Source organism: Ipomoea nil, unplaced genomic scaffold (genome assembly GCF_001879475.1).
Source record: "Ipomoea nil cultivar Tokyo-kokei standard unplaced genomic scaffold, Asagao_1.1 scaffold1509, whole genome shotgun sequence".
NCBI classification, from domain to species: Eukaryota; Viridiplantae; Streptophyta; class Magnoliopsida; order Solanales; family Convolvulaceae; genus Ipomoea; species Ipomoea nil.
Genome location: NW_017617937.1, coordinates 815,419 through 837,870, shown reverse-complemented (window position 1 = coordinate 837,870; position 22,452 = coordinate 815,419). Strand labels below are relative to the sequence as shown.

General features: G+C 40.5%; 1 protein-coding gene and 1 pseudogene across 1 annotated transcript; both read right to left on the bottom strand.

Annotated features, from left to right (window-relative positions):
* Positions 1-1,395: 1,395 nt before the first annotated feature.
* On the bottom strand, positions 1,396-5,782 carry LOC109189242 (transmembrane protein 33 homolog). The gene is made up of 9 exons (XM_019340055.1): positions 5,453-5,782; positions 4,177-4,297; positions 3,919-4,028; positions 3,283-3,408; positions 3,066-3,186; positions 2,883-2,967; positions 2,539-2,652; positions 2,399-2,438; positions 1,396-1,826 (listed from the first exon to the last, which is right to left on the bottom strand). Exons 1-9 carry the CDS (start codon positions 5,627-5,629, stop codon positions 1,674-1,676), a joined length of 1,047 nt encoding a protein of 348 aa, XP_019195600.1. The 5' UTR covers positions 5,630-5,782; the 3' UTR covers positions 1,396-1,673.
* An 800-nt stretch (positions 5,783-6,582) lies between these two features.
* On the bottom strand, positions 6,583-8,986 carry LOC109189128 (annotated as a pseudogene).
* Between the last annotated feature and the right edge of the window lie 13,466 nt (positions 8,987-22,452).

Below are 22,452 nucleotides of genomic sequence, written 5' to 3'. Positions count from 1 at the left end.
ACAACTGAAATACATAATAACCAAATTTAGAAATACATTCATTTTCTCTAACAAATATACTCCATCAATTATTTACAATGGGAATTTGTAGCCTCCTTTTGTACATTTTGCATCAACTTACATTTTTGTTTATATATATTTTATATTTTTTAGAGTGAGAAGAAATTCGTAGTTACCATTCCAGTATATATATCGATAAATTTCGCTCCTCTTTATATGTTCACAAATCACATGATATATAAATTGTATTAAATGCTCACAAACCACATGATATATAAATTGTATTAAAAAGACTTGGTGCAACCGATCCAACGGAGAGATTAAGAGGGTGTTAATAAAAATTTAATTTGTGATATTCTAATACAATAATCATACTCCTAAAGAGTGTATAAATTTATATTTTTATTCATATTTTAATGTTGTTTAAATTTGCATAAACTTATGATGTTTATAAAATGAAATAATTAATACTTGGACAATTTTAATTAATTAATTTTTTTTTTTACTTTTAGTAATATGAGTATTGTATAGAGTATATCTCTTCATTTAATCATTAATTATAAAAGTTTTCACGTTTGGAACATGACTATCAAATTATTCATGTGATTCTTTTCATAAATTCCTCCATCAACTTTAGCTGAAATTATTTACATCACACTCATGTGAGTTATTTAAATCTAATTAGCATATAGATGGCACAATAGTGCATAGTAACATTGGGGTTAATTTTGATTAGAGCTGTCAAAGCGGGTTAGTAGTGCTCATTTACAGTGATGAAATGCAGAAGTATTTAAGAAATGTAAATGAATAATATCATACATGTAGTATATCTATACAAATACTTCATATTAAATTAATGTAGGGAAATCATTGTGATCCATTCATATTTTGTCCCAAAAAAGAATATGCGGCGGAGACTTGGACAGATAAGGGAGTAAGTACTAGGACAGTCCAGATGGTAGCAGAAGCAAGTTGGTATTTGTAGTGGGAGAGCCAGCAATGGAAAATGACAATACTAATGTGACGTGTAACGATTTCTTAACAGACTTGACAAGGCGTGATTGTACTTTTGTCCAAGGTTTTTTGTGTCAAATCATGTCTTAAAATGATAATATGATTTGCATACAAATAAGGTAGAAAAAGAAAATATTATATGTACTCTCACTTTATACTCTCAATTTTTATTCTCACATACAAAATTTTAATGTAGACATTTGTATGAGACCCACATAAAAAAATTAACTTATCAAAGCCCACCACATCAGGGAGAGTATGATTTGAGAGTACATATAGTAGAACTCGGGTAGAAAATATGATCAAATAAACTTTATAAATAAATTAAACAAAAAACATAATTGGACCTCTAAAATGGAAAAAGTTTTCATAACATACAAATAATAAATAAAACATCTGCCAAAGACAAAATTTTATTAGGGAGTATGATATTTTGTTACTTAGGATTTCAATCTTAAATTATCTATCCAGAAAGTTATACCCATAACAAAAAGTGTATGCAGTACACTCTGTGCACCATAGAAAAGTTCATTAAAGAAGAGAGCATATATCCTTCTCACCAATTCACTGGTGCTAAGATGCTAACCCACCTCAAATTATCTGATGCCTGGAGCATATATCAACACACTGCAGTTAATGTTTGTTGGAGATGCTTTCTTTCACCTTAACCACCACTTCTGTGCAGCAGAAATAGGTGTGTTCAAGAACGGGGCGTATTTTTGGACGAGAGGATTGATGAGCCTCCCAATCTTTGTCCATGCACTCTGATGGTAACCAGCAGTTGCTGGTGCATGGTACATGAGCTTTAGTAGCTGCAAAAGTATAGGTTCAATACACGTTAAGAATATCGAGATTTGTATGACATGACAATATCACTACCAGTTACAGACTCAAGATCCAAATTGCCGGGGGCAGCCCCAGCCAAGTTGGTCGGGTCGTTGGCTTGGTAACCACAAGGTTTCAAGTTCAACTCCCAGTGAGAGCGGCCTATTGGCCTTCTTGGTTTGAACCGGTCAGCTATGGGCAACCTAGGCTGGTTTACTTTCTTGTAGTCCTTTGCTGGCTAGGGCCACAAGGTGAGGTTTACCTAGTGCACATCCTCAGATAGTGGCTGTGGGTTTCCCTCGTCACCCAAAAAAAAAAGATCCAAATTACCCTGCCAAATCTTTATACAGTTCACAGGGTGCCATCTCAACAGGTCAGAGAAACTATCTCTGTTGAGAAGAGTTCCTGTTATGAAATGAACACAACCTGCTTGCCTCTTACATATCAGTGCCATGCCGGTAGCTTCTTGATTATAATTATATTTTGATTGTTGGGGGAGGGGGGGTTGGGTGGTTGATGGAAAGCAAAACAATTTTCATATCACGAATAATGCACACACCTGCCAGTACATGAATGTCTGTATTATGTTGCGCTGCCACCTGCATTTTGATAATAAAAGAAAATGAAATTTATAAAGTTAAATGGAAACAAAAGGTGAGGTGATAAGAGATCATAAGGGAAATAGAGACAGAGACTGACGAGAAAAGAGAGATAATCAAAAGGAACCCAATTCCAATCTCAGCTTGTGAAGTCAGTATCTTAAGCGTACTTGCATTTGACTCAACCCATACACATGCATCATCAAAGTACCTCCTGCACAATCAGGATTGTCCATTCTTCACTTAGATCTCAAAATTCAGGTGAATCATAGCCAAGTATTACTATAAATAATAGTAACAATTGTCTAAAATCTCAATATAAGATCAAATGTATATTTGATGCTTCAACTTAGAAAATGTTTCAACCTAGCTGCCTTTATACAATTATTAGAAAGAAAATTTCTGATTTTCACCCAAAGGTAAACAATTCACCGTAAGCCTTGCCTGTATAAAGAGGTTCTGCTAAAGTTACGCCTAAGGAACTTTGCGATATGCTCAAGTTCTTGGCATAAAATTGGAATCAAAGCAACTGCAACAGAGTTGAGTAAAGATTATGTGAACGAAGGTGCACAGCTAAAGTTTAAGCAGAAAAGAAGAATAAGATAACAGAAGTTCAGTGACACTCACATTTGAGGTAAAGATGTGAAGTGACAAAGGTAAGACAGTATATAAAGTAGATAAAATACTTTGCCACAACCACTGACTGCAACCACACTTGCAATGCTTGCATATTCCATGCCCTGGGTTTCTGCAGAGAACAATGAGTTATTCATTAGCCTCTTCTGAATTAGACACATACTGAGTTAAGGAACTAAAATGGTAAAAAATTAAAATTAGAATTTACCCCATGTGCTGTATATAAAGAATATAGGGCCGAACATGTTGTTCCGATAAAGGAAAGTCTATATGCCCTGTTTGACAGATTTGTAGGAATGAGGGGAAAGATTGCAAGTATTGTCATAACAAAGACCTGCAAAGGGGGGAGGGAGAAGAAAACTTTGATGTTAACCAATGGGCAAATGGACAATCGTCTTTCCACGTTATAAGACTCTTTTTCAACCAGCTAAATGAATTCAAATTTTGTGTATAGAGACAAACATAAAAGCAGTATAGGCAACCATATTTTCTCATTGTACACATATAATAAAATTTATATGCAGCATCTGCATCTCATTTTCAAGATATCAAATTCCAACAACTTCAGAAGAACCCACAAATCAGAATACAAATTACAAAGCTTGATCCATGTGTTCAAAACTTCTAAGACTTCCATGGTTGATCCGTTGATTTTTATTAATAAGAGGTAGAGCCACAGATTAAATCAGACATAATAAGTACCAAATGGAAAGAAGATTAATAAATGGTGGTTGCCTGTCTCCTTAGTATTACTGGGTGGTATGCACTAAAGATTGTTTTTTTTTTTAACTGGTAAAAAATATAGCCTTTAAATGCTTATTTGTCTGGGAAGGATTTGCCATACCCAAGCGTTGACAGAAAATTGTACAGTTTGCCTATCCCAGCGCAAAGAAGTTGGATTTGAAGCTGGAGTTGTTGAATCAGTTGATGTCCGAGATGTCCTTCCAGATGACTCTAAAATGAATAGTAGTTGGATTAAAAATGAAAAGTACAATTACTAAAGAAAAGAAAAAAAAAAAAAAAAAAAAGGAATTGCTGACTTCTGAGAAAGACCCCAATCCCGTTTAAATATTTCACAGTTAACTGAAAACCAGATTAATACCTGAGGTATGTGCTCGTGACTGGCCATTTGAAGTTGATGAAGATGATGTCTGTGGAGCAGATGGTTTTGCTTGCTGAGAAGATCTGCTAGGTGCCATTGGCTCAACCACCAGATCTGGATCCTACAAAACCCAACAAAACCAATTAAACTACAGAGCAATCCCTCCCAGTTGATACATTGGAGGTAGCCAATGTATCACTCCAACTACCTAGCACGAGTCCAAAACCTGTTCCACCAATCACTACTAATATATGCTGGGAGTCAAGCTGCTAAAGGTAACTAAGCAAACACAGTAAGATTATGTTATATGTAGCTCCACTCAAAAAATGAATGCAAGGAAAACAGAAAATGCTGCAAAGAAGTCATTGACTGATCATTGTTTCTTTTTCTTTCAAAACTTTCAGCCTCCAAAAGAACTCATAAAAAAAGTGATCTTTTTTAGATAAGAATGGTTCCAGATGCTGGTAATTGGTCAAACATCAGTGAATGCAAAGCTCCTATCCTCTCTCCCCCTCTTTTCCCAGCTCCCACTTCCCAGGATAGATTGAAATACCAAAGGAAAGCTTAGAATAATAGAACGCAGCTTTTGAACAGCAAATATGCATGCTAGGTCTGCTCCAAGAGTGAAAATATCCATTTTCAATTGCCCACAAAAGGGGAAATTCTCTCGCCCCACCCCGCCCCCCACCTCGACCAAGTGGAGGATAAATCATGGTGACTGTGCAGCCCATAATGGGGGCCTAGTGCCTACAAGGAGGCCACCACATTGAATGTAACTCCCACACTGGGACTGCCTAGCTCGATTATGTGTCCTGGCTGACAATCCAGGAACCAACTAAGCTGCAGGCTAAATATCCATTTGTAATTGCCCACAAAAGGGAAATTCCCTTGCCCTGGTCCGCCCCCACACCTCGACCGGGAGGATAAATCACGGTGACTGTGTAGCCCATTGTGGGGGCTTGGTGCCCACAAGGAGCCCACCACATTGAATGTAACTCCTACACTGGGACTGCCTGGCTCGATTATGTGTCCTGGCTGACAATCCAGGAACCAACTGAGCTGCGGGCTAAATATCCATTTGTAATTGAACAGACAATTGCTCGGATATAGAAATTGATAGTAATAATTCATTCATTATCAAACTACGGAGAGAAATATAAACATAAAGAAGCTTATCAATGACGAATGTTGAAGAAATTGAACACTACGCAAGAACAACTGGTAAAAAAAAGTTTGGTTTTGAGGGGATGGGGAAAAGAGGGGTTAGAGCACGGACAATGTGTCGCTGGTAGAACTTGCGCTTATAGTGGTCGACGACGTCGGAGCGGGAGGCCATGTGTGGTGGGATGAGAATATTGGACCAGTAATCGGCCCATTTGGGATCGTTCTCGTAGTCGTACGCCGCCGCCGCTATCCTCTTCAGCTTCTGCGGATCCTCTCCTCCTCCTCCCATGTCCGCCGTTGACCTTGAGTTCTGAGTCTTTTTACGGTCTACGATCGCTCGCTAGAGGGCGGAGATGTCCAGGACTCGAAGTAGTTTCTTCCAACCACAATTCTTTCTTCTTCTCGACTGCTATCAGTCGCGCTTCTCAGTTACAGTTTTACTACTCGTATTAACTACCTCGCACTTTTTGGTATTTTCTATAATACGACGTCGTTTGTTAGATATTTTTATTTTTTCCAAATTCTTTTCTAAAAAGTTGAATTTCTAATCCGGCTGGACAAAATATGTGCGAAGAGATAAATCACGGTAAGCTGTCTTTGTCGAGTTTCGAATCTTAGTTTCTTATTTTAAATATTGCATACTGAACTAATCTTAATTTCTTATTTTAAATATTGCATACTTCGAATCGTAGTTTCTTATTTTAAATATTACATACTGAACTAATCTTAGTTTCTTATTTTAAATATTGCATACTAAACTATTGAATTATAATGAGCTAATCTTAGTTTCTTATTTTAAATATTGCATACTGAACTAATCTTAGTTTCTTATTTTAAATATTACATACTGAACTAATCTTAGTTTCTTATTTTAAATATTGCATACTGAATTATTGAGTTAAACTTATGCGGACTATTTTTCATATTCTTTTATAAAATAAGTGGTTTTTATTAAAAAAAAAAAAAAGTTTCTCTCTTTATTTGATTGACATTGAGAGTCCCCATAAAGGTTTAGACGACACATTTATTGATAATCCAATTATGATACGGATGGAATAGCAACATATCACTATTACTCGTAGTGTCCCCATAAGAGTTTAGGCATGTGGCTGTGGGTGTAGTTTGGTCCAGGTTCCTATAATTTTCCTTGTTTTTCTTTTCCTTTGTCATGCCATAATACTGTTAACCTGTTACTGGACACAGAAGAAACCAGTGCTGGAAAGATTTCAATCTATCTATCTCTAGTCTTGACCATGAACATTTATAGTAGGGGCAAAATCTTTGTAAGAACATACAGAGTTTCTTAAAGTGTATTCATGGAGAAATTCAATGGAAATCAAAGGGCAATAACAAGTGGTATAAGATAACCAAACAGACTGGTTTCTAAACATAATGAGTTGCATCACTCAATGACAGTAGTGATGAAACCAGCATAACTTACCACCTCTATCATATTCCTCAACATCATCCTCTCTACTATGAACCCACCAAAGAAGATTTGTGAGTGAGTTCCCGTCGTCATGCCCAGTTAACCTCCTTACATTCTCCAAAGCGCCCGCTTTGTCATAAACTCCTTGCAGTGCGTACACGAACCCTTTCCACCCTTCTCCGACCCCTTCTCTCGCGAGAGCCGGCAGAGTCCATTGCACCAGTTGTTTCACAAATCCAACATCAGAAAATAGAGCTTCGCTGATTGGGAGTATCGGCAAGAGTTGTATTCCCAGCCGGCACTCTCTCCATTCAGCAGGAGCGAACCAGAGGCCGCTGTCTCGTTTGTTAGCCCACAGAACCCCCACCACGCGATTCTCCCTGGTGAACTCTTCTGCATACAAATTGCTATCCTCTCTCACTTGCCACCACATTTGTGCAGATTGAATTTCCAGTGCAGAAAGGGTGGATCCAATGGCTACAAGATGGGTGTCCCCATAAGCCAACCCCATCAAAGCTGCAGAATAGTAAGCATTCACTGCCTCACTCGTGCTCTCCTGGTTTCGCCCATCTGCAAATTCAGTCAATCCTCCCGCCCAAGAATGCAGTTTCCACAGGTCAAAACACCTCAACCGGGTGTAATTTGAACTCTTTTGCCTGCTCAAGTTCATAAAATCTGCCACGAGAGAGTACGCCTGGCCCCTGTACTTCCTTCCCCACGCAGAATCAATCTTAGAAAGCACAGCAATCGCGTAAACAAAGTAGCCAACGTGATAATGGTGATCGTTAAAGATCCCAAACCCAAAATCAGCACCAGTATCAGTTAACCCTTGTTTCGTCACAAGTCCACCCCATCTCGAATCATACAAGAAACCATTAGCTGCGAAAGTCCCATCCAACCAGGGCTGAATTGCATCCTTCAAGAACCTCCGAATCGTGGGAATAACATCAAGATGACACACCTCCTCAGCTATCAACGCTAGCCTCGCTGCTCTTGCTACCAACTTACCATAAAAATAAGACGACTTAGTCTGTATATTTGCAGCATTCAAAGCCCGAACATCTGTATGCAATGCACTAATTATCTCAGCATATGATTCCTGCCTTATACCTTTAACTGAATGCCATGCCACTGAAATGGGGTCAGTTTTCAGAACCCATGAATCCCCAACAACACCTACAAGATCACCATCAATGCTGCTATACTTGAACTCCTTCAAAACAGTAATTCTGCAATCACAGTCTGAAAGAAGGCGGAGATGAAGAGGATGTGCAAGCATAAGCAGATCTCCGCGGCCACTTTTATCCCACTTATACTCCAAACAAAATGGTTTGGTGAAAGCAGCGTGGCCGGCAGTGGGATAACAACAACTAAAGCGGTCAAGAACAGCTTGACATTTTGGGTCAGAGTTTGGCAAGAGAGCGATCCTAATTACACCACAAAAAGTTGTAGAAGTAATGGTAGATAGATCATGACTCAAATTAATGGGGGAAGAGGCGTACAAAAGCCATGTCTGGTTATTATTGAGCCTAATGGTGTATTTTGTCTGGGAATCATTGGAGGAACATTCAAGAATCGCATGGATAGTTGAAATTGAAATACTGACATTGGTGTAAACATTACAAGTCAAGAAGGGGCTACCCCTTACAAGAAAGAACCTGAGATTGCTGGAGGGAAGGTCCAGCATGAGACTGAGATCACTGAATGACGAAACAACATGAGGCGCATTCGGGTTGGGGTTGTTCAGTGCGGAAATGGTCAGATCAGCATGGAAAGTCTGGGAAATGAAAGCAGGGCCTCGCAACTGAGGCGGGTAACAGAGAGTGAGCGAGGATTGGGATGATTTGATGAGATAGGGGTGAATGTATTCCGGCTGATCGCCATTTTTAAGAACAAAGTTCTGGAAGAAAGAATTTGTGGGCAGAGGGTTTGAGAGGAGGTGAGGGGCAAAGAAACGGGATGGGTCGGGGAGAACAGTGGACTGGGAGTGTGGAAAGAGGAAAGGGTTGGCGATCGGCATCTGGTCTCCTGGTTGCGACATGGCGGCGGAGAATTCAGGCAGAAATATCTAGGACTGTTGCGGTTGCTCTTGCTGCTGATCGGATTGCCGTGTCGGAGATTTATAGGGCATTTTAAATTCTTAGAAGCAATTGCTTCGACTTTTCCTGCAATTATTTTACACACCATGATTGTACCTTAGCCGCGTAATCTTTGTCGCTTATTACGAGAGTCAAAAAAGCAAATGCCACTACGACTTCAAGCGCGGGTTTCGGTTCCTGTTACAATGCAGATGAACAACGAGAAGAGAGACAGTGTCTGTTTACTTTTCGTTATCGTTTCTATTCTCTATTTTTTATTCTCTGTTTTTTATTTTGTTTTCAAAAACTGAACTAAAAATTGAGTAAATACTTGAAATGGTCCCTCGACTATAACTAAATTCATAAATTGTTTCTGGACTTTCAATTTCAATCAATTAAGTCTTTAACTTTACAATTTTAACATGATTTGATCATCTGTCTATTTGACCGTTTGTTAACCGTGATATCTGAGGATATATATGTAATTTCATGGTCCATCGTCGGTTTTTTAAGGTTCTGGTTATATTTCCAGACTGCACTGTTACATTTGAATCCACTGTCGAAAGCAATATGCCAAATCCTGTCGCCTTTCTTCATCCTCCCTTTGGATTCAATGTAGTTAAGTTCGTACCAGACCGAAGAAGACGACGTGTTTTCGAACCACAATCTGCCAAGTCCACGTCCTCCGAAGAGAGTTGCAGGTTCTTCTGGAGATTGTCGATGACGGTGCGGCCATTGGCGTTGATGCAGAAGTGTTCGAATGCTTGTTTGAAGTCTGAATGTAGGGTTCCAATTTGGGATTGAAGGTTTTCCGACCGACGATGACCCATGAAATTACATATATATTCTCAAAGATCACGATCAACAAACAGTTAAATAGACGAATGACTAAATCGTGTTAAAATTGCAAAGTTAAAGACTTAATTGGTTAAAATTGAAAGTCAAGAACCAATTTGTGAATTTTGCTATAGTTGAAAAACCATTTTGGATGGCAAATTATGCCCTGGACCCGTGTCCACAATGAATTGTGGACACGGGCCCAAAACGACGTCGTTTTTCAAAAAAAACGCGTCATTTAGTTAAAAAAAAAATCACGCGCGTTATTTTTTTTTTTTTTTTTTTTTTTGGATTATGAATGTACAGTTATGCCGTTATGAATGTACAGTTATGTCGTTATGAATGTACAGTTATGCAATTATGAAATTATGAACACAGAGCTCTAACATTATGAACTTACAATTATGAACATATATAGTGATAAAATTATGACCATGGAGCTTTAAAATTGTGAATATAGAGCTTCGAAGATTATGAATGTACAGTTATGGAATTATGAATGTACAGTTATAGAGTTATGAATCTACAGTTATGGAGTTATGAATCTACAGTTATGAGATTATGAATCCACAGTATGGAATTATGAATGTACAGTTATTGATCGAATTATGAACAAAGAGCTCTAACATTATGAACTTACAATTATGAACATATAGTGATAAAATTATGAACATAGAGCTCTAAAATTGTGAACATAGAGCTTCGAAAATTATGAATGTACAATTATGGAGTTATGAATGTACAGTTATGGAGTTATGAATGTACAGTTATGGAGTTATGAATGTACAATTATAGAGTTATGAACGTACAGTTATGGAGTTATGAATGTACAGTTATTAACATATAGTAATAAAATTATGAACATATCTACTATACTAATAAGAGCCCAAGAGAGTTAGGCCTATAATGGGTAGAAAAAATGGCGGTCAAATTTTTTAATCAAATGAATGGCTCAGGTTGATCAGATTTTAATTTTTCCTTAAAATTTACTAATTTATCCTTAATGAATATAATTATCCGTTAACTTTTCCTTTAAATATTATCTTTTCCGTTAATTTCGGTTAGTTCACCGTTAACTTATTGATTTCAATAAGAAAGGTCTTAGGTTCGAACCTCATTCCAATCAAAGTTGGCATACTTAGTACTATATTTTAATCTTATTAAATTAAATAATAATTTGGTAGCTACAACAAAAAATAATACATATGCATTTATTTAATTTAGAATTATGTGTCTACAATGTCTTTATTCAAACAAATTTATTCATTATCAATAAATTAAATAAGAGAAATAATTTTATTAGTTATATTATTTTTATTTTTCTCCAATATAGAAATTCTTTACATTCAAATTTATCAATTGATTATATTCAGTACATTGTCTCTACAATGTCTTTATTAAAAAAAATATATATTCATTATCAATAAATTAATTAAGAGGAGTAATTTTATTAGTTATATTGTCTTTATTTTTCTCCAATGTAAAAATTCTTTACATTCAAATTCATCAATTGATTATATTCATTACATTGTCTATTATGTTTTTTGTGCACTATTTTTTTAAAATTAGATATCAAAGTTATAATACAAAATAATGCTATATATTTATTTACCAAGTATTTTATTAATACCATGAAAAAATAAAATAAATAAAATAAATAAAGTCAATCATATTAACTACTTTGAGAGATTTGTTGACAAGGAGAGTATTCAAATCACACAACAAATTGAAGTGAGAACTATCTCACAATGTTCTTGTAAGACAATTAGCAGTTAGCGGTTAACGTTAACGAATTATATTAGCGGATTTGACCAGCGAATTATATCAACGGTTGATAAAAAGATATTTGAAAAAATTAGCTATTTAGATTAACATGTAAAATGACCTAAGGGTATACATATATTTAATAATAATAATAATAATAATAATAATAATAATAATAATAATAATAATAATAATAATAATAATAATAATAATAATAATAATAATAATAATAATAATTGTTTTTAAAAAATAAAAAAAATAAAAAAATATAATTAAACCGAACATATTAACTACTTGGGGGATTTATTGACAAAAGAGTATTCAAATCACACAACAAATTGAAGTGGGAAACTACCTCGCAATGTCCTTATTTGGCAATCAGCAGTTAGCTCTTCAATATTAGTATATATTTAATATTTTTAATTTTTATTTGCTCTCCCTTATGTCCCGTATTTGGTTTCAACCATACCTATACAATTATTTTATTGACAATTATAATCAATCTTGACTATATTATCTTGCATTTGCAAACTTAGTATTACCTATTTAAATACGCAAATTCAACATTAAATTATCTATGCGTGAACAATTCCAATATAATCTTGCATTGATATACTTTAAAGTACTTATTTAAAAAAAAAAACATTGGGCATTATTCCAATCGCGCAATGCGGGTAAAAAACTAGTAATCCTATAACGAAGCTGTCTGAAATTTAAAAAAAAAAAAAAAAAAAAAAAAAAAAAAAGATAAGAGTGTCTAACGACACTGTTACCCGTGTCCAGCAAGCATGCTGGACACGGGTCCAACGCATAACGATTGATTTTGGATATTTACCCTTAAAAACTTGTTTTCTATTCACAATTTCTAACTATATAACTAGCTAAGCCCACTGCCCACTAGCCCAAGATGCCGCAAATTATGTTGTGCAACCGAATGCACCTTGCAAGGTGCATACGGTTGCAAAACGGTGCCGTTTTGGTTAAAAAAACGCGCGTCCCACTTAAAGGAGAAATCAGGTTCGATTCCCGGCAATAACATTTTTATATATCCAGAAATTCATAACTATATATCCAGAATTTCATAACTATATATCCAGAATTTCATAACTATATATCTACAGTGAATGAATGAATTAAAAATCCACAATGAATGAATGAATGAAGTAAAAATCCACAATGAATGAATGAATGAAGTAAGAATCCACAATGAATGAACTAAATATCCACAATATATGATTGAACTAAATATCCACAATGAATGAACTAAATATCCATAAATTCATAACTATATAACCACAATTTCATAACTATATATCCACAATTTCATAACTATATATCCACAGTGAATGAATGAAGTAAAAATCCACAATGAATGAATGAATGAAGTAAAAATCCACAATGAATGAATGAATGAAGTAAAAATCCACAATGAATGAACTAAATATCCACAATATATGATTGAACTAAATATCCACAATGAATGAACTAAATATCCATAAATTCATAACTATATAACCACAATTTCATAACTATATATCCATAATAATGCTATTGCTGAGAGTCGAACCTGATTTTTTTTTTTTTAAGTGGGACGTGCGTTTTTAATCAAAACGACGTCGTTTTGAACCGTATGCACCATGCACATGGTACATTCGGTTGCACAGCATAACTATTGCCAAGTTGATAGGCAATATCTAAGCCCAATATCTATTCTTAATTCCCCAACCTCAACTCCACTGACCACCGTCGCACAGCAATCATTATTGTGTGGACCATGGTCCACACAAGTTGTGTGGACCATATTTTATCTACTGTAAAATAATGTATATTCAGTACAAAAATAATGTACATTCAGTACAAAAATAATGTACATTGTATTCAGAGGATGTACATTATTTTTGTTCTGAGTGTACATTATATTGTATAATGTACCTTCATTACAAAAATAATGTAGATTTAGTATATTAAAAATGTACTTTTTGTTATGGTTCACATAACATTGTGTGGACTATGGTCCACACAATAATTTGCCTTCGCACAGACCGATGTCCCGTCCTCGGCTTTTGCTTCTCGCCGACGATTCCTAGCTTCTGCTTCTCGCCGACGATTCCTCGCTTCTGCTTCTCGCCAATGATTCCTTGCTTCTGCTTTTGCCAACGATTCCTTGCTTTTGCTTCTCGATTCCACTAATCCACTCCACTGCTCTCCGTCTCCGGCCGACGACTTGACGCCCTCGCTCAGTCTCTCCGCTCCGGCTCTCCTGTCTCCCTCACGATCTCCAGCTAACGACCTCCCTGAGGCTCAGGAGTCAGGCCTCAGCCAGTCGCTCAGTCAGAGGTAATTTTTTTTAAATTCTATACTGCAAGCCAATCGCAGTCCGCGGAAGTAGCAGTAGAGAAGAAGATGAATACTATCAATGCTTTGATTTGAGGAAGAAAGAATAGTGACTAGAAAAGATGAGAGCGACTGGAGAAGATCCTTACGAAGAAAGAAGAAAATTGCGGAAAAAAAAGATGTGGCTAGGATTCGATGCATTACAGCTTTACTGTTCACCCGTGTGTTTTCTAATTAGAGAACATATTTTCAGCGTGTCTCTGATTTCTTCATAAATGGAGAACAATTCTCAGTTTTGGAAATGGGAACAGAGTATGGTAAACACTTTGCACTGTTTTTCAATTTTTAATTTTCGGAAATTTTTGAAAATTCTCCTTTAGTAAACACGGTCGAAAATTTGTTCGAAAATTTCTAGCCGAAATTTTTTCTGAAAATTTTTAAAAATTTCCTGTTAGTAAACGCTCCCATATATTTCAAAAAAAAAAAAAAAGAAAAGAGAGAGATATATAAATGTTAGGGATGATAAAAAAAAAGAGTTTTTTTTCCCAAAATGGTCCCTCGACTATTGCTCATTCTCAATTTTGCATTTCGACTTTTAATTGCACTCAATGTGGTCCCTTGACTTTTAAAAACTCCCCCAAATTGGTCCTCCGTTAGAAATTCCGTCTATTGAGTGTTAAAATGAAGGGCATTTTCATCCATTTACTTATTATATACCTAATATACTCTGAAAAATAGTCAAGGGACCATTTTGGGAATAGTCGAGGGATCATTTTGAGAAAAACTCATTTATTTATTTCATTTTTGTAAAACTATCAAATTAGAGTTTCTATACATTTTTTTTACAAATATAAATAGTTAAAATCCACAATCAAACCTCAAAATTTTAAACTTTCTATACAAATTTATTCATTCTATCTAAACATACAAACTTTTCCTCTAATCCTATCAAATTTTACAATAAGTTCTGTAAATTTCAAAAATATAATACTCATATACTTTTTATGTTCACACACACACACACTAAAACTTCAATAGACAATCAATCACTATGTATCATATTAAATATTATTTTTACCATTGAAAATAACATTACTATTTTTATCAGTTTAGACACCCAAAATGTACTCTTCACTTCTCGGTCACTATGCCTTTTGAAAATAAAATTATTATTTTTACAATCAATCGCTATGCTCTGGCACTTCTTCGAACTGAGAAGTACGCGTCACTTCTCGGTCAATGACAAAATTTTAGAAAATATTTTTGGAAAGTTGGCTTAACTTAGCCGGTCAAAGTACCTATGCGGTCCTCGTACTATAGTGTTTTGTTCAATTTAGTCCTTCTACTTTAATTTTGTTCATATTAGTTCCTATACTTTAAAAATTGAAACAATTATGGACAATAGCTTATGTGAGCAAATATTTATGTATTTATTTTGGACATATTAATGTAATATATTGGTAGTAAAAGTAATTAATTTTAAATATTTATAAAATAATATATGAGTTGGCATGTAAGTATGATGACATGGCATAGATAATGTCAGCGCTACATAAGCTATTATCCTTAGTTGTTTTACTTTTTAAAGTACAGTGACTAAATTGAACAAAATTAAGGTAGAAGGACTAAATTGAACAAAACACAATAGTACAGGGACCTTATAGATACTTTGACCAACTTAGCCTGTAAGGCCATTAGTTTCATTCCAAAGTTAGTACAAACCATAGCTACCATTTCCAAATGCCTATCTACCCAGAAGTACATCATGCTAAAGAGAGTCTAGAACTATGGCTATCAATTTTATGAATTAAAGGACAAGTAAAATAAACCAAATGCAAAAATAATTAGCACAAAACAAACAATTCTAATCCTAAAGTCTCATCATTTACCAATATTACAAGTTCTTGTCATTTTGAAGTTTGTTTGTATTTTATATATAAATGTTAATAAACTTAAATTTGAAAGTTAAACTTGTTTACCAAAGTACGTAAAAAGATAATAATTTTATTTTAACTATAAAAATAATATTTAATGTAATACATCGTGATTGATTGTCTTTTGAAGTTTTAATATGATTATATGATTATATATATACATAAAAAGATAAAAATAAAAAGTATATGAGTATTTATCAATGTTACGAAATTTATTGTAAAACTTGACAGGGATAGGGGAAAAATTTGTATGTTTAGACAAAAGGAAAAAAATTATAAAGAACGTTTAAAATTTTGAGATTTGATTGTGGATTTTAACTATTTATATTTGTAAGAAAAAAAAAATGTATAGAAATTCTAATTTGATTGTGTTAAAAAAAATGGAAATAAATAAATGAGTTTTTCTCAAAATGATCCCTCGACTATTCCCAAAATGGTCCCTCGACTATTTTTCAGAGTATATTAGGCATATAATAGGTGAATGGACGAAAATGTCCTTCATTTTAACACTCAATAGATGGAATTTCTAACGGAGGACCAATTTGGGGGAGTTTTTAAAAGTCAAGGGACCACATTGGGTGCAATTAAAAGTCGAAATGTAAAATTGAGAATAAACGATAGTCGAGGGACCATTTTGGGAAAAAACTCTAAAAAAAAATGTTCATTTCATAATTAATGTCAACATCAACTAACCAAAAACACTCTACTGGCTTTTCAAATTTTGACCCTTGATATGATAAGCTAATGCAATAAATTATTTTATTAAACATAAAATAACCTATTGACCCGTCAAACCAACTAAAATTATTGAATTGTTATATCATGGATCATGGTTCACATTGCCCTGGTCCTAACGATGTATAAATTATATATTTTTACTATTAGAATTGTGAACTTAATAAAAATTGTGTTTTTAAGTCAAAACACATGGAATTGTGAATAGAATACATGATCATCAAATCCTAATATGTTAATATTGTGTGGCTGCAGTATTTGAAAGGAACTTGTGAATACAAAACAAGATAATCAATTACATATATGTTAACATTGTATGTTCGTAGTATATAAATTGTGAATTTTTAAATGATAGTGCTAATTGTCACGTAAGCAGTAATCAACACAAGTACGATCAAGTAAAGCGGGTAAACTTTTATAGATCGGGTGAAAAGGTCCTAAGTACAATCTAGATAGCTGCTCGGGTGTCGACTGAATGCGGTCGGGATTCTCTGATAACAGCTTTATCGATCGTCCAAAAGGTCCTCTCACTGTCGCAACGGCGGGTATTTATAGACGCGACGCAGGGGACATGATCCGGGCTTTCCGGCCAGCCCGACGCGTGGCTTGGACACGTGTCGTCCCCTCGGGCGTCTTGCTGTCCCCGTCAAGTGCTGACGCGTGTCTCTCCTCAGCTTCTGTCCAAGGGTGGTCGGTCGGGAATTTAACACTCCGGTCGAGAACCGATCGGGCTTCTCCGAGGAATCCCGACCTGTGACCTGCAAAAAGAGGAGGAAAGAGACAAGATGAGTCGGTCGGGTAGGGCCCAGGCCGGTCGGGATATACCCTATCAAGAGCCCCCCCAGCCCGGGCATTTTTGACCGTCCGGGATAAAACGGGGCGGGATGAAGAAGCCCAACCGTCGGCCGTCTAACCCGACCGGATAGTTGTCATTCTCTCCCCCGCCACGTGTCGACGACTGCAGGCCTCGACGACTGGAGCGGTCGCCTCGGAGTCAGCGCTAGGCGTGTCGCGCAAGCTGGCCCGTTTCCCGCCTAAAGCTCTCCGATAAATAGGCCCTTGGGGCCTTCATTTGAACTTTCACCAATCTTCTGAAGCGATCGGTACCCTCAGAGAGCCCCGAGCAGATCGATCGTGCAAAACAGTCGAGCAAAGCTTTTTAAGCCTCTTCAACAAAGTATCTTCAATCGGTAAGCTTCCTAGGCCTTAGCCTTTTGTTTAATGCTTTAAGTTCATAGGGTTGGTAGGTTATAACTAACTGACCCCTAACATCCCGTCTAACACTAACCCCGACCGGCCTCTAGGTAGATCGACATGTCAGACTCCGACAGTCAGAATGTCTCGGTCGCAGATTACGACGAGGAGGTCGAGCACCTCAGCGAGGAGGAGGTCGACATTATGACGTATTCGCCCGAGGATACTCAACGACCGGCAGCAGTTCCCGAGCGAGCCCCCGAGCAGCGAGAGGCAGCGTGCTCGTCTAGCGCATCGGGGTCCGGTTTGGGCCGGTCGGAAAGCTCGAGTCGAGACAGTGGGGAGACCTCCACGAGCGGGCAGGGATCCCCGATTGGCAGCCTTAACGGAACACCCGGTCGGGTGATTGGGGATCACCCAGACGATGTCCCTCGGGTCGACGTCCCAGAAGACGCACCAGAGCCGGCCGAGGAAGATGCGGCTGACCCGACCGGACCGAGGAGGGACGACTTCGAGTTTTTGAATAGTGAGTCGGCCGAGCAGCAGATGAGCGAGCTCACTACAGGTGAAGCGAAGCGGATCGCGGAGATGCTCAACGGTCGAGTAGATTTCGACACGAGCAGGAGGCTCGGGAACGTCATCGATCGGCATCAGGGCAAGTGGCTCGGGATGCATTACGACTCCCTGATGGCCCCGATCGCCATCCCTTTCACGCCTCTCTTGACGGCCTTCCTGGGGTACTACCAGGTCGTCCCGGGCCAGATTTGCCCGAACGCGCACAGGATCCTTGCCTGCTTCCCGCAGATCTGCGCTCGGCATAAGGCGGCCTGCACGATGGAGTTGTTCAACTTCATCTATCAGGTCAAGACTCTCCCGGCCATCTACGGAGGCGGCTTCCTGATGTTGCAGTCCCGGGCAGACATCTGTGCGATCGAGGGATTGCCCGGGAATAACAAGAAGTGGAAGAACCGAATCTTCTCACTTAAATACGACCCGTGGATTCTCCCGGTCGAGAGGGTTTGGAGCACCCATTATCGGAAGCAAGTAACGCCGGTCGAGACTCCGAAGCTCGTGGCGGACATCGCTCGGATCTCGAGCGAGCTCCATGAATACACTATCTTCCGAACGGCCGAGGCTGTCGAGGCGGCCAAGCTCCCGCCCCCCGTGTACGAGCTCAAGGAGAAATACCTTCCGGTTCCAACGGGCGTAACGGTCGCGAAGGCCACCAAACGGAAGAAGAAAGGTCTAAGATCGACCAACCTTCCCGAACGTGTTTCCCGATTGATGTCCCCCCTTCTTCGACCTTACTAACTTTGATACTTTGTTGTTTGCAGAAATGGAGTTCGGAGACGATGACGCCCCCCAGGCCCCGCCCGCCAAGGTCTCGCTTGGCAAGAAGAAGCCAAAGACCAAGTTGGCGGGGCTCAAAGCCAAGCCGACCGGGCAGAAGGACATCCCGGTCGCCCGTCCGATCGGGACGTCGACCGTCACCACGGCCGAGGGCTACGTGGTGGACGCGACGGACGTCCTGGTGACCCGGGTAGAGGTCGCCCGGGGAAAGGAAAAGACGCCCGAGCAGGGCGTGGCGGCATCAAGCGCCGCTGAGAGCAGGGTAGCCCGAGCCATGCGACCAGGATTAGCTCCCCGGCCAAGACTAGCTCGGGCAGCTCGACTATCCTGGCGCAGATCGGGAACGCCGGGCCGGCCACGGAGGACTTGAGCAAATTGTCCCCGACCCAGGTGGCCGAGAGGATCGGCCACGACCTGGCCGAGGTAAGCTTTCTTCTTCGTCTTCTATTTTAAGTCAAGTGCCATCAGTCGGGCTAACACTTCTTTCTTGCAGGTTTCCCGGTTGGCCCAGCTCCTTCAGGGTCGGGCCATGCTGGCCGACGAGGCCGACCACCACAAGAAGGTTGCCGCTTGCCGATTCCGGGAGGTCCAAGAGATCCAGGCCGAGCTGGAGAAGGTCCAGAAGGACCTGAAGAAAAGCCAGGAGGACCAGGAGATCCACGCGGCGGTCGCGCGAAAGGCGATCGGGGAAGCGTCTGAGCTCAGGAAGGAGGTCCTCGAGCTGAAGGCTCGGGTGGAGACCCCGGATGAGCTGGCTTGGTTCATCTTTCAGAGCAAGGAGTCGGGCACGGAGTTCCTTACGGCCGTCAGAGGAACGCCGATCGGGGAGGAGCTGATGGTGGCGTTTAGTCAGTGGGCCTATAAGGCTGGCCAGAGGAAGATGTTCGAGACGACTCGGACGAGGCTCGAGCAGGGACTCGAAGAAGAGGACTTCCAGCTGGTCCAGACCTTATTCCCTCAGAACGTCTCCGACCCCAGTCCCGGTTTGTTCGTGCCGAAGAAGAAGGCAGGCGAACCGAGCAGGTCGGCCACGGCCACTCCGAGCGGCAAGGAGCCCCCAGCCCCGAAGGAGAAGTAGACTGGCCTTCCTTTCCCTAGTTTTGTAAGGCACTTTGGTCGGGAGCCCGGTCCCGAGTTGTACCGGGCAACTTCTTCTGTTAATAAAACTTGGTTTTTACTCAACTTATGTTGCTCGGTTGGATTTATGCCTTTGCTTGTGTATTTTGACGATAGATTAGGGCCCGGCCTCGTGACCTTTGGCCCCGATCGATAGAGTAGTCGGACCGTATGGCCCAACGGCCGGTCAAGGATAGCCCGACCTGTGGCCGATTGGCCTCGCCTTCGATTCCAAGGCAGGCCGCTCAGGACGGGGTGTTCCCGACCATGGGCCCAGACCTCACCTTTGGCTTGGCCGTCTCGATCGGGGCATTCCCGATCACCGGCCTAAACTGCGGTTCCCGACCCTCAGGCTTTGGAACTTATCTTCGACTTCTAGTCTGGCCGTCTCGATCGGGGTGTTCCCGATCACCGGCCTAAACACTTCATTTAGGGCCCGCCGTCTGGGGTGTTCCCGAGCGCGGGACCTATAGCACTTCCTTCACCTTAGCCCCCACACCGTTGTGCGCTAGGGGCACGAGCAGGTGCGTTAGCGAAGAGAAGCTCGGCCAGACTGGGGGGTTCAGCTGTAGCTTAGATTTCCCCGATCGGCTGTCCGACCAGTCGAGGCATTCGCCCGGTCGATTGTCAGTTGGCTATTAGAGCCACAGAGATAAGGCTATTAGAGCCCGATTGCACACCCCTATCGGTGAGGACCGAGGGAGAGGAGTTCGACGGCTATTAGAGCCGATTTAGTAGCTGGCTATTAGAGCCATGTTACACCGCTATCGATCGGAACCGAGGGAGAGGAGTGTGGGGCAGTGCGCCCGTCTTCAATTTTGTTGCCGAGTCTCGATCGGGTGAAGGGCGAGCAAGACAAACGATATGAGAAAGGAAAACCGACCGGGCCGCCGTATGCAAACGGTTGGGTAATCACCGATCGTTCATACATTAATATTTCCCGCTCGCAGGCGGTCGAAAATATTTACAATCAGAATAATTACAAGGGTGCCTCCCCGTAGGTCGAGCCCCCATTCAGTCAAAAATTACAAAAAATAGGCTAATGCCTAAACATAACGAGGTGCTCGAAATTCCAAGTCCCCTCGATAACCCAACCGGTTGTCATCTCGAGCCGGTAAGTTCCCGGTCTCACTACAGCACTGACGACGTACGGTCCTTCCCAGTTTTGAGCTAGCTTCCTACCTTCCAAAGGTTGACTGGCCTCCCTCCGGCGTAAGACGTAGTCTCCGACCTGGAAATACCGAGGGTTGACCCGAACATCCTTTGAGCTTTTGACTCTCTTCTGGTACTCGGCCATGCGCCGAGCAGCTAGCTCTCTCTTCTCCTCGACCCCATCGAGGTCCACGACCATCGAGTGTTCGTTTTCTTCCGCGTTGAAGGTTCGTTCTCAGTCGGTCGGGATCCAAGCCTCGATCGGGAGTCAGGCTTCAGCCCCGTAAACTAGGGCAAACGGGGTCTCCAAGGTCGCCTCTCTCGGGATCGTCCGATAAGTCCATAGGACGTAGGGCAATTCATCGGCCCAGCTACGACCAGCCGAGTGTAACTTCTTCTTCGGACCTTCCATTTATCGTCTGGTTGGCGTTCTCGACCTGCCCGTTTCCCTGGGGGTAAGCTACTGACGACCGGATGTGTGTAGTCCCGATCGTGGCCAAGAAGTTCTGAAAGTATTGGCTCACGAATTGGCGGCCGTTGTCGCTGATGAGATGCACAGACACGCCAAAGCGGGAAATCACGTTGCGCCATAAAAACCGAGCACATTGTTGGGATGTGATCGTGGCAAGCGGCTCGGCCTCGATCCATTTCGAGAAGTAGTCGATGGCGACGATGACGAACTTGCGCCGACCGGCAAGTTGGGGGAATGGTCCCAGGATGTCTACGCCCCACCTTGCAAAAGGAATGGCGGTCGTGACCGGCTGATAAAAGGTGGCCGATCGTCCGGGCATCCGGGCGAACAACTGGCACGTCTCGCAACCCCGAGCGAGCTTCTCACAGTCGAGCTGGATGGACGGCCAATAGTACCCGATCAGCATGATGCGGCGAGTAAGCGATCGGCCGCCTTGGTGTGACGAGCAGATGCCCGTATGCAGCTCCTTCATGACAAGGTCAGCTTCAAACGCGGTCAGGCAGCGCATGAGGGGGCTCCCATACGAACGTCTATAGAGACGATCGTCCAAAACCTGGAACCTTGTAGCCCTGAGCTTGGCCTTCCGAGCGCGCTGGGGGTCGGTCGGGAGCCGACCATGCTCGAGGAAGACTATTAGGTCGGTGATCCAGGTATCTTCTGCCGGTTGGATAGGAACGACTGGCAGTCTGTGAATGCTGGGTCTTGGGATCACCGTGA